The sequence below is a fragment of the Heterodontus francisci genome, chromosome 24, assembly GCF_036365525.1.
Source record: "Heterodontus francisci isolate sHetFra1 chromosome 24, sHetFra1.hap1, whole genome shotgun sequence".
NCBI lineage: Eukaryota > Metazoa > Chordata > Chondrichthyes > Heterodontiformes > Heterodontidae > Heterodontus > Heterodontus francisci.
Window position 1 is genome coordinate 69,032,103 of NC_090394.1, and position 12,576 is coordinate 69,044,678.

Sequence of the window (12,576 nt, forward strand, 5' to 3'; positions counted from 1 at the left end):
AATTTAAAAACCGCAACATTCAATTGTCCTTTCCGAGCAAGAGATACTTTTATCTAAAGTTCGTGTTAGTTACATCTTTGCTGCTTAACTATTAACAGTGCATCACATATAGCCAGTGATATCCAATGAGTTGCTGGTGAAATTAAAGCTACTTAAAGAAAAAAAGAGTAAATTCTAATTTAAGAAAAAAATCAGAGTCTGATAATTACTGACGGTCAGAATGCTCTTCAAGGTGAGAATTGTTGGTTGGGAGCTGGCCAGTTACAGATTCTACACCTCACTTGCTGCGTGGCTCTGCACTTAGTGCTTTGCCCACTCTGCATGTTGCACTTTGCCCTGTCTACCCATCCGAGGTTGGCACAAATATTCCCATGACCTCTATTCAAAGAAGAGCAGGGGAGTTTGCCCCAGTGCCCCAACCATCATTTATCCCTCAGCCAGCATCACTATAAACAAATTATCTAGTCATTTATTTCATTGTGGGACCTTGCTGTGTGAAAATTGGCTGCTGCACATGCTTCGTTACATCAGCAACTACACTTAAAAAGAACTTTGTTGGGTGAAAAGCACTTAGGTGCATTGCAAGGTTGTGAAAGATGCAATGAAAACGCAAGTTCTTTCTTTCACAGTAGACTGCTGCACCGCCACATAAATTTAAAAACTTAAACATATAACTTAAGTAATCATTCAAACCAAATAAAGTTTGGTGGGGAACAGGCCCTGCTCTGATCTAGTACTCTTCTCCTGGTAGACAAAATAGGCACCTAACACATACCTTTAGCTGGTGGCCACAGGGGGCTCTGATAAATCCTGGGCAGAATAGGCATCATTGACTCATTTCCGAAAAGGGTCCTTCAACAGGCATTAGGCCCCCTAATTCACCTATTCAAGTTCAATGTTTTAAGCATCTACCAGGAACGCAGGCCATCCCAGTGCCAAATTGGAATGCATGTGCCCGCTTAACGCCAGAAAAATATTTAAACATCTAAAAATACTTATTGCATGTGGAGTCCATTTTACACATAAAATGGACGCATAAGACACATGCAATTTCTACCTCAAAATGCTTTCAGAATAATTTTACTTGATTGAATTTGTTGTAAAGTTTTTCCAAGTGCACAGAGAACTGAATGGAATGTTTCACTACTCTGATAAATCGCTGGCGTTAATATCAGCCTTTAATTTTGTTAAAACAAGTCGCAGTTTAATGTAAGATTAAATTTGGTAAAAGAGCAGCTGAATAATTATTTAAAAGATTATTGCTCCTTGTAAAAATCTGGTTTTCTTGGCGCAGTGTGTCCCTTCAATGAGGGAACAGACTGTTTTGAGAGACCTTGTTTTTCTCTGCACAACAGGTGGCCTTAAATGCCTGGCTGCTCAGTGTCACTGGGAAAATATACCTGAAACTGCAGTTGAACAGAAGCAATAAACAAGTCAGCAACCTACGTGTTCATTTCCTTGCTGCATTGTGCATCTGGTGGAGAGAGCTGTCTTCAGAATGATTGGGGTTGGGAGGTTTCCATCCTGTGGCTTGGCTCAGTGATGTGCATCCGTGAAGAAAAAGACTTTATTCGGGACAAGAGCTGGGCCAAGAGAGGATTCCTTGTTTATCCACATAGCAGAGCACCTAAAGGGGCAAGTCAACAAAAAAGGCCACCTAAAATATCATATAATCATAGAATTACACAGCAGAGAAGGAGGTCATTCAGCCCATCGTGCCTGTGTCGGTTTGTTTGAAAGAGCTATCCAATTAACCCCACTTCCCTGCTCTTTACTTGCACCCCTGCAAATTTTCAAGTATTTATCCAATTCCCTTTTGAAAGTTACTATTGAAGCTGTTTTCCACCATCCTTTCAGGCCGTGCATTCCAGATTACAGCAACTCACTGTGTAAAAAAAAAAATTCTACATATCTCCCCACTCCAATTCTTTTGCCAATTAAATCTGTGTCCTCTGGTTACCAGCCTACTTTAGCTTGAACATTATGCTTAATAATACATTTAGACGTTTGGTAGAACAGAACTTGAGTATTGCTGAAAATAGAGACATGTTGTCGAAGATATTCATCTTGCACTCGTCAGGACAATACGCAAGAATACCAATGTGATGGAAAACAACAACTTATAACTCTTCTCATACAGTATAAAGTTCTTGTTTTCCCTTACATTGGTATTCTTGTGGATTGTCCTGATGAGTGCAAGACAAAAAGCTTCGACGACATGTCTCTATTTTCAGCAATAATAATAAATGGTTAAATCTTTGTGTACCAGTTAAAGCAGAGGCCTTCAGATTCAAAATTTCAGATGGAAACATACATAAACTTGCTTTGGTAACTGTATATCATTTAGTAAAGTTATTTTGTTTACATGATGAAGCTATGTGCACTAAACAGGGCTGTCAACTCTTGTTGGGAGAGACAAGGGTCTGATATGCAGACAGGGCCTAATTCTGAGAGCAGAACAGGTTCAAGGATCAAGCGGGTACCACTGAATATTCATTTTGTGAATTTCCTTGTAATCCAGAGGCCCGGACTAATGCTCCAGCGATATGAGTTCAAATCCACCATGGCAGTTGGGGAAATTTAAATTCAATTAATTAATAAATCTGGAATATAAAGCTATTGTCAGTAACAATGATCATGAAACTACCGATTGTCATAAAAACCCAGCTTCAGGGAAGGAAATGTGCCGTTGTAATCTGGTCTGGCCGACATGTGACTGCAGACCCACAGCAATGTGGTTGACTCTTAACTGCCCTCTGAAATGGCCGAGCAAACTGCTGTATCAAACCGTTACCAATAATCAAGGACAACCACCAGTACTTCACAGAAATTGTCGAATAGTTAAGATGTCTCAAACCTTTGTCTTTTATCTCTTGGCATAGCAGTACCTGAGAACACGCAACTTATATGACATAATTATATGAAATATGAACTGATGATTACCTGAGTGGGTGGTAACAGGATGTAGAGAGGATAAGTTGCAGTTAGCAATGTTGCATCTTTTGGGATATTGTAGCAATGACAGCAGGTTGTTCGAAAATACAAGTTAATTGCACAAAAGGAACTTTGCACTGAAGATAGGTGTGAACTGGAATTATATAAGTTCTACATTACACAGGTCAAAGGGTGGGCTTAAGTGTAGGATCGATGGCAGCAACAGTAGCAACAATCTCTTCTGATTCATCTCATTGCAACATTTAATTTAACACTCTCGCTTCTGAGTCAGAAGATTGTGGGTTCGAGTTTCACTCCAGAGACTTGAGCACAAAATCTACCTCAGTGCAGTCAGAGCTGCCATCTTTCAGATGAAAAACTAAATTGAGGCCCTCTCAGGTGCACCTAGAAAACCCTATGGCGCTATTTTGAAGAAGCGTAGGGGAGTTCTTACCAGTGCCCTGGCCAAATCTCTCTAACAACATCACTAAAAACAGATGATTTGGTCACTTATCTCATTGCTGCTCATGGGACCTTGCTGTGCGCAAATTGGCTGCTGCATTTTCTACATTACAACAGTGACTACACTAAAAAAGTATTTAATTGACTGTAAAGTACTTTGAGATGTCCAAGACTCATGATAGACGATATAGAAATGCAATTTCTTGCTTTTCTGATTTACATTTATGGTTGAAAGCTGAGGTACTATAACTGGCCTTGCAGCTCCTTTGGGCCTAGTAATGGCATTTTTGGGTATATTTTACCCCACTTGCAAATATAAGTGAAACAGCACATCCATCTACAAACAAGTTCTCTCATTTTATCACTCTCATTAGTGACTGGATGTAAAATGCAACCACTGATCAACGCAAGAGTGGGCTTCAGTATGATCTGTTCCTGAATGGATGAAGTATGGATAATTTCTAGGCCAAAGATATTACACTAAGCTATGTCACTAAAACGTGGGGCCAGATTTTCAAACCCCGCTGAGAGTGGGGACAGCGGCGAGCACAATTCGAAGATTGCATTCCCAAAGGTCGGCACGAGGTCCTGTCGCCTCTGGATCGCGATGCAATTTCTAAACTGCAGCTAGCAAGGAAAGAATGGGTCGGGCACCTGCGTCCAATTAATTGCTTGTTCAGCTCATTAAAGAGCTCATTAACAGGCTTGCCAGGAGCAGGGATCTAGCATCTGCAGTATTTTTCTTTTATTTTAGCTATTTTTAAATGCTGAGAATGGGGGGAAATGCCATGGGGGGGGGGGGGGGGTGGTGGGGGAACATGGCAGGGTACTGAGGACATGAGTAAAAGCAAAATACTGCGGCTGCTGGAAATCTGAAATAAAAACAAGAAATGCTGGAATCACTCAGCAGGTCTGGCAGCATCTGTGGAAAGAGAAGCTTCTCTTTCCACAGATGCTGCCAGACCTGCTGAGTGATTCCAGCATTTCTTGTTTTTATTACTGAGGACATGAGCATTGTGGAAGGATATGAAGGCAATGGAAATGGCTGTTTAATTTAAAGCAGAGACAGCAAATGAAGCTTTGCTGCCTCAGATGTGTCTCACTGTGGATATTGTTGCAGATATTGGAGTCAAATGTTACATTGGAGATTGACATGAGCTTGGGTAGGGAGGTGAGTCCACTGGCTTGACTGTGGCATCTGGGGATGGTACGGGAAGGCCTGGTGAGCCCTTAAGGCCCAGCTGACGGAGGTTAGATAGAAACAGGTGACTCTGACATTGGACAGAATAAGCTGTGGCAGATGCAACCTTCTGGACAGCAAGAGACCAGAGGAGCACAGAAAGGGGAGCTGCAAGGGGATGGAGGAATTACCCAAGACATTGGGTGCATACCCCAAGAATCACCAACCTGCAAATGAAAGAGCACCAGTGCCATAGGAGACTGGTCTCGGTCCTGTGTGTTCTGATCCACAATGCCCTGAGACTTCAGGGCCGCCATGGCAGTCCCCTACCTGCAGCCGTCATTGTCTCTGTCACCCTAAACTTCCACGCAATCAGATTGTTCCAGAGATCAGCTGTGGACCTAGGTGGGATGTCGCAGTCGGCAACTCATCAGGCAGGTCCCAGATGCCATTTTAAGGAGGGCAGGAGACTACAGATGGGCCTGCATAAGCACTGAGGGAATTGGGCTCAGTTTCCATTGCTGGATTCACCCAGGTACAGGGCATCATCTGTTGTACCCATGTGGCTATCAAGGCACCCAGCGACTGGCCAGTGAAATCCATCAACGGGAAGGGCTTCCACTCCCTCAGCACCCAACTGGTCGGTGACCACAAGAGCTTCCTCTATGGCGACCTCACTTTTCTGGCAGCTGCCATGACTCCGTCATCCTTCGCCAGTCCAGGCTGCCTCAGTACTTCACTCCATCCCCCAAAGTACGCGGATGGATCCAAGGGGACAAGAGAAGTTCCTTGAAAAGATGGCTACTGATCCCAGACAGAGGCACAGAGGCGAAACAACCAGTGCCACCTACTCAGCAGGCCAACCACTGAGCAGGCCATCGGCTTTCTGAAGATATGATTCCGGTGCTTGGATCAATCGGGTGGTGCCCTCCAATAACTCCTGCAAAGGTCTCAGCCATTGTGGTTGTCTGCTGCGCTCTCCATAACATGGCCCTCCAGAAAGGTGTGGACCTTGAGGACAGTGAGGCCCTGGAAGGAGACATCAATGGGGGAGGAGCAGGAGGCAAGAGAGGAGGAATAAGAGTGGGGGGGGGGGGGGAACACTGAACAGAGAGGTATCCCTGCTGCATGACGAGGTGGCCTCCTCCGGCCACACTCTGGGAAGAGGACCTCCTTCACAGCCTCCAGCATTAGATCCAGGTGGGCATCGATGAAACAAGGGTCTGCACTGCTCCTAGTGCCAGGCCTCCAGCTCCCCTCTGACTTCTCGCTTCCCTCTGGTGCTGTGGAAGGCAGCTCTCTCTGTCAGGACAACCAGCAGCCTCGGTGATGGCTGCCATTAAAGTCTATATGAGCCCCACGCCTGATCTGACTGACTTCCATTTTCAATCCCAGTGGCTCTATGAGGACAGGAAACCCATCCATATACCAATTAAAGCTTTCCCACTTGAAAATTGCAATCTGAATCAGTTTCCCAGAAGAGGCAGGTTTTAGACCCAAAACCAGACCTAGTTCCTGTTTCCTGGTTTTGTTGAAGAGAAGTGTACCATGGCATGAACATTTGCTCCAACTTCTGAACCAAAATATTTACTTTGCTTCTTAAAACCTTGTTCAAATACACTTTTACGTTTGAATAAGTTACACTCCAGGCAGGATTAATCTATATTTCTGTTTGCCCTTAGATCCTCATCTATGTGTTTAAACATTATAATTTTGCAACTTAAATTAATGAAATGCAGGATGGTAGGATTTTTATCCCTGCTTTCGAATCCCTCCATGGCCTCACCTCTCCCGATCTCTGCAACCTCCTCCAGCCCTACCATCCTGGTCTCTTGTACATCCCCTATTTTCTTTGTCCTTCCATTAGTGACTGTGTCTTCAGCTGCTGAGGCCCTTAGCTCTGGAATTCCCCCCCTAAATCTCTCTGCTTCTCTCTCTCTCTGTCTTCTTTAAGACTCCTCAAACTTACTGCATCAACCAAGCTTTGGCCACCTGTTCTATTATCCCCTTATGTAACTCGGTGTCAAACTTTGTTCGATAAATTGATTTTGTGAAGCACCTTGGGATGGTTTACTATGTTAACGATGCTATATAGATGGAAGTTGTTGGTGTTAATCAGTAATACTTTGAAAACAGGAATCTCAAAATTGTTATGAAGTTGTAGCAGGTGATTTTAATATTGTGATTTGTTTCAGAAAACTCTTGTACGTAAACAGGTATATTCAAAGATATTTTTAATGATTCTATTTCCAATTAGAAGAAGGGGCAGGAGATGCCATGAATTATTTTAAATATGGTGACTTAGAGAGCAATTGTTTCATGATATGGGCTCAATAAGCTTGGACAGTAATTTTCTCTTCCATTTAGAAACCACATTTGTCTAGGGGGATCTCTTCCCCATTCTCAGCCTACCAGGATGGCTCTCTCAGCTTCTCTCTTCTTCTTGCCTCGTTTTCAAAAGGGTCTCTTTCTTTCCCCCAAATCCCCATAGGTTTCCTTCTCTCCACACCATCCTCAACCCTGGAAACTGTGAAAAACTTCCTCACTGCCCTTCACAATCGGGTTCTTTTTTCTCCCTCTCTGTGTCACTCTCTCAACCAGGCGACCAAAAGGCGCCTCTCATTTTCCCTTCAACTCCCTCCAGAGTGTCTCTGTCCCATTGCCTTCACTTCCTTGCAACACAGCATCCATCGTCCCCTCTTTTATCCCAGTTTCCTAAGCTGTAGCACTGTTGAATTAATGTTGATTTCATGCATCAGAAATGAACATTTGTGTGCACCCACCAGACCATGTCAACTTTTATTGGGGCGATGGGGGTGGGATGTTGCAGAATCCAATTTGTGGGCTTATTATGTAATCAATATTATTTAATTTACATAATGGGGTGATTGGAACTGTTGGGGTGACAAAGGGCAGAATCTTTCCTGCCCCACGGAGGTGGGTTTGGAGGCGGAGCCGGGAGCTAATTTAGAAAGTTGTGCGTCGCATTGGCTCCCTGACATGTTTCTGCCTTTGAACGATCTTGCCAGAGGCAGAGTCAAAGCAGCAGCGGCAAACAGACAGTGGAGGCATTAATTGAAATAATTAGCATCCATTTGTTGAAGAGTCTGAGATTTTTTTCCAAGGGCACATGGGACACCCGTTTCATCTGCAGCTCGACTACTGACAGGAGGCGAGAGCAGAGCAGGAGGTCAAGGCTCCTTGAGATCAACATGAAATTTTAACTTTAAGGGTACAAACTACAATCCTCAGGACTTCCGCCAGCAAAGGCTTGCAAGTGGATTCAACTCACCTGCAGACGGATCCACTGGAGAGTGCTGGGCAGAAGGGATAGACTGCCCATCACATAATGAGAATCATGCCTCATCTTGGAATAGGAGGGTCAGTGTCAGCTTGGATAAAAAATTTGCTTTAGGGCAGAAAACAGTGAGATATGGACTGGATGTTGGAATACAAAGTAAAATGTCAAAATTTGCTGTTGATACCAATTGACTTGGAGGTGTGACAAACAATGAGGATGATACCAATTGACTGCAACAGATAGGCTAGCAGAATGGGCAGACAAGTGGCAGATGGAATTTAATAGAGGTGTGAGATGATGCATGTTGGCAGAAGGGATAGGCAGTGGCAATATAGACTAAATGGCACAGTTCTAAAGTGTGTGCAAGGACAAAGGGACATGGGGGTTCATGTGCATAGATCGTTGAAGGTCATATAGAGAGAGTAGTTAGCAAAGCATATGGGATCTTGGGCTTCATAAGTAGAAGCATTAGGTACAAAAACAGGGAAGTTATGCTGAACCTTTATAAAGCTCTGGTTAGGCCACAACTAGAATATTGCATCCAGTTCTGGCCACCACACTTTAGGAAGGATGTGAGAGGCCTTGAGAGGGTGCAGTGGAGATTTACCAGAATTGTTCCAGGAATGAGCGAATTTAGCTGTACATTGGAGAAGCTGGGGTTGTTTTCCTTGGAGAAAAGGAAGTTGAGGGGAGATATGGTAGAGGTGTACAGGATTATAACAGATTTAGATAAGGCAGACAAAGAAAAGCTGCTCCCATTAGCTGATGGTACAAGGACTAGGGGACACAGATTTAAAGTTTTGGGTAAGAGATGCAGGGGGGGATGTGATGAAGAACTTTTTTACACAGTGAGTGATAATGACCTGGAACTCGCTGCCCATGTGGGTGGTGAAAGTGGAGATCAATGATTTCAAAAGGAAATTGGATGGGCACTTGAGGGAAATAAACTTTCAGGGTTACAGGGATAGAGCAGGGGACTGGGACTGACAGGATTGTTCCACAGAGAGCCTGCATGGAATTAATGGGCTGAATGGCCTTCTATGCCTTAATGACTCTAACTCTATGACTCCTGTGCTGCCCTCTCCTGGTCCATGCAGATCGGCAGCATACAGACTTCATAGTGAGGTTGGCATGCACCCCACCTCAGGTGCTCTGATTGACCCTCATGCCTGCTCAAAGGTGGCCTTTAATTGGCCACCTCTGGGATGGTCACACAGGTGGGCAAACCACGGACACCAGTGGGATTGGGAGCCAGAAATGGTCCTGCGCCTGAAAATGTTTAAAGAGCAGAAGAATCTGCCTGGAATCTCCAGCAATCTTTTGTCTGCTGGAATGTGATTGGATGGAATTTTTTTTACTAGAATGTATTCACCAGTAAGTTGACATTGAACAGAATGGTCTTGATCGGTGCATTCAAAAGTGGAAAATAATTAAAATCAATAGCAGCAATGCACAGAAACTTAAACAATTAACCAACTTGCGAGGAAAATTGACAAACTTGGTCATGGACAGGTGCAGACATTAGTGTTGATTTTACAAATGCCTTTTTTTATAAAATTGCATACCATATAATTTGATGTTGGCTTTATTAACAAGGTAACCATCCGGGCTTCACCATAGGCATTGACTAGGAACCTAAATATAGGAAATGTCAGAGGCAGCACCGGGAGGACACCATTCACTTATGGACATAAATAATCCAAATTAATGACACATCCAGTAAACATAGAAACATAGAAAATAGGATCAGGAGTAGGCCATTCGGCCCTTCGAGCCTGCTCCGCCATTCATTATGATCATGGCTGATCTTCCAACTCAGTGACCTGTTCCCGCTTTCGCCCCATACCCTTTGACCCTTTTAGACCCAAGAGCTATGTCTAACTCCTTCTTGAAAACATGCAATGTTTTGGCCTCAACTCCTTTCTGTGGTAGTGAATTCCACAGGCTCACCACTCTCTGGGTGAAGAAATTTCTCCTCATCTCAGTCCTGAAAGGTTTACCCCATATCCTTAGACTATGACACCTGGTTCTGGACTCCCCCACCATCGGAAACATCCTTCCTGCATCTACCCTGTCAAGTCCTGTTAGAATTTTATAGGTTTCTATGAGATCCCTCCTCACTCTTCTGAGCTCCAGTGAATATAATCCTAACCGACTCAATCTCTCCTCATACGTCAGTCCCGCTATCCCAGGAAGCAGTCTGATAAACCTTCGCTGCACTCCCTCTATAGCAAGAACATCCTTCCTCAGATAAAGGGACCAAAACTGCACACAATATTCCAGGTGTGGCCTCACCAAGGCCTTGTATAATTGCAGCAAGACATCCCTGCTCCTGTACTCGAATCCTCTCACTATGAAGGCCAACATACCATTTGCCTTTTTTATCGCCTGTTGGACCTGCATGCTTACCTTCAGCGACTGGTGTACGAGAACACCCAGGTCTCGCTGCATATTCCCCTCTCTCAGTTTATAGCCATTCAGATAATAATCTGCCTTCCTGTTTTTGCTACCAAAGTGGATAACCTCACATTTATCCACATTATACTGCATCTGCCATGTATTAGCCCACTCACTCAACTTGTCCAAATCACCCTGAAGCCTCTCTGCATCCTCCTCACAACTCATCCTCCCACCCAGTTTTGTGTCATCTGCAAATTTGGAGATATTACATTTAGTTCCCTCATCTAAATCATTAATCTATAATAGCTGGGGTCCTAGCATCGACCCCTGCGGTACCCCACTAGTCACTGCCTGCCATTCGGAAAAAGACCCATTTATCCCTACTTTTTGTTTCCTGTCTGCCAACCAAGTTTCTATCCATCGCAATATATTACCCCCAATCCATTGCGCTTTAATTTTACACGCTAATCTCTTATGTGGGACTTTGTCGAAAGCCTTCTTAAAGTCCAAATAAATCACATCCACTGGCTCCCCTCATCAACTCTACTAGTTACATCCTCGAAGAATTCTAGTAAATTTGTCAAGTGTGATTTTCCTTTCGTAAATCCATGCTGACTCTGCCCTATTCTACCACTGTTCTCTAAGTGCTCTGCTATAAAATCTTTGATAATGGACTCTAGCATTTTCCCCACTACCGATGTCAGGCTGACTGGTCTATAATTCCCTGCTTTCTCTCTACCTCCCTTTTTAAATAGTGAGGTTACATTAGCTACCCTCCAATCTGTAGGAACTGTTCCAGAGTCTATAGAATCTTGGAAGATGACCACCAATGCATCCACTATTTCTAGGACCACTTCCTTAAGTACTCTGGGATGTAGATTATCAGGCCCTGGGGATTTATCGGCCTTCAATCCCATCAATTTCCCCAACGCCATTTCTCTACTAATACTGATTTCCTTCAGTTCCTCTCTCTCACTAAGCCCTGTGTTCCCCAACATTTCTGGTATGATATTTGCGTAAGATATAAGGACTAATTGATTTGCTGCAAGGCCATATGGAAAGTCTAATTGACAATCATGGAGCAAGACATGAGGACAATAGTTTTATTTCACAGTCAGCATTATATTTTTGGTTACATTTAACACAATTTAAACAGAGTATTTTGAATAATAAATATTAACAACAAAGGTGACTTCACTTCAATAATACTTAATTGGCTGTCAGGCACGTTGACCCGTCTTGAGGTCATGAAAGGCACTATATAAATACAAGTCGTTTGCTTTCAATGCTTGCTTTTATATAGCACCTGTGGGAATATTCCAAAAGGGACTTGCAGGAAAGATGGGCGTGGATTTGGGAGCTGGCAATACTCCAAGGACATGAGAGAGGATGGGATTTTTTTAGAGGAAGAGAGTGGTGATGGCAGTTTTGAAAGGAGGGAGAAAGCAGAACCTGAGAAAACGGAACCATTTGCAATGTCAGCTGGCATGGAAGCCAGAAAGGGAAGTTGGATGGTCAGCAATTTAGCGAAACTGTTGTCAAGGGAGCAGGAGATGGGGCTCACAGACAAGTTGTGTTCAGAAAAGGCATGAGGGGAGATGAGAGAGAAATTAGAGAAAGACCTGGGTTCAGAGCTAAGGCAGGGAAATCTACTGGGGAGGTTCGGCTTGTTGGCAGGAGGAAATGGGGAATGCAGCAGCTGCAGTTGAATGGACAGTCTCAATCTTTGTGAGAGAGAGAAAAAATGTACTATGATATTACGATGTTATTCTACTAAGAGCGCTGTGCTTTATATAGAACTATTGTTACAGAGATATTTGCTGCATTTCATCAATCAGACAGGTAAAATAGCTACAATTTCAATGCTAACCCTTTCTAAATGTCACCCATTATTCAAAATTTGATTCTCTGACAGGAAATGATTTTCTTCACGAAACATAATTTTGAAAATGTACATGGAACTGAGTCAAAGGATCTAGCTGTATTACAAACTCAGGGAAATCTAATGAACTCTTAAATCATTAACATCCAAAACTAAGGGCCATAATTAAAAGATAATGACTAACCAATAACTCTGGAGAAACTTCTTTACCCCGAGAGTGGTGAGAAGGTAGAACGCACTAACACAAACAGTAGTTGAGGCAAATAGCATAGATGCATTTAAAGGGAAGCTAGATAAGCACATGATGGGGAAAGGAATAGAAGGATATGCAGATAGGGTGAGACAGAATTGGTGGGAGGAGGCTCAAGTAGAGCATAAATGCCAAATGGCCTGTTTCTGTGTTGTAAATTCTCAGTA

General features: G+C 43.4%; 1 protein-coding gene across 4 annotated transcripts in view; it reads right to left on the reverse strand.

The window, feature by feature from the left end:
* LOC137383701 (endoplasmic reticulum magnesium-transporting P-type ATPase-like) overlaps positions 1–12,576 on the reverse strand; it is a 34,738-nt gene that overhangs the window by 10,873 nt on the left and 11,289 nt on the right. For 2 of the 4 annotated variants that reach the window (XM_068056877.1, XM_068056876.1), the window contains exon 4: positions 1,447–1,627. In XM_068056877.1, coding sequence (XP_067912978.1) covers positions 1,447–1,467 — 21 coding nt within the window. In that variant the 5' untranslated portion in view covers positions 1,468–1,627. Of the gene's footprint in view, positions 1–1,446; positions 1,628–2,943; positions 3,028–12,343; positions 12,395–12,576 lie in introns of those variants that run through there. The other 2 variants (XM_068056878.1, XM_068056879.1) reach the window with 2 other exon arrangements.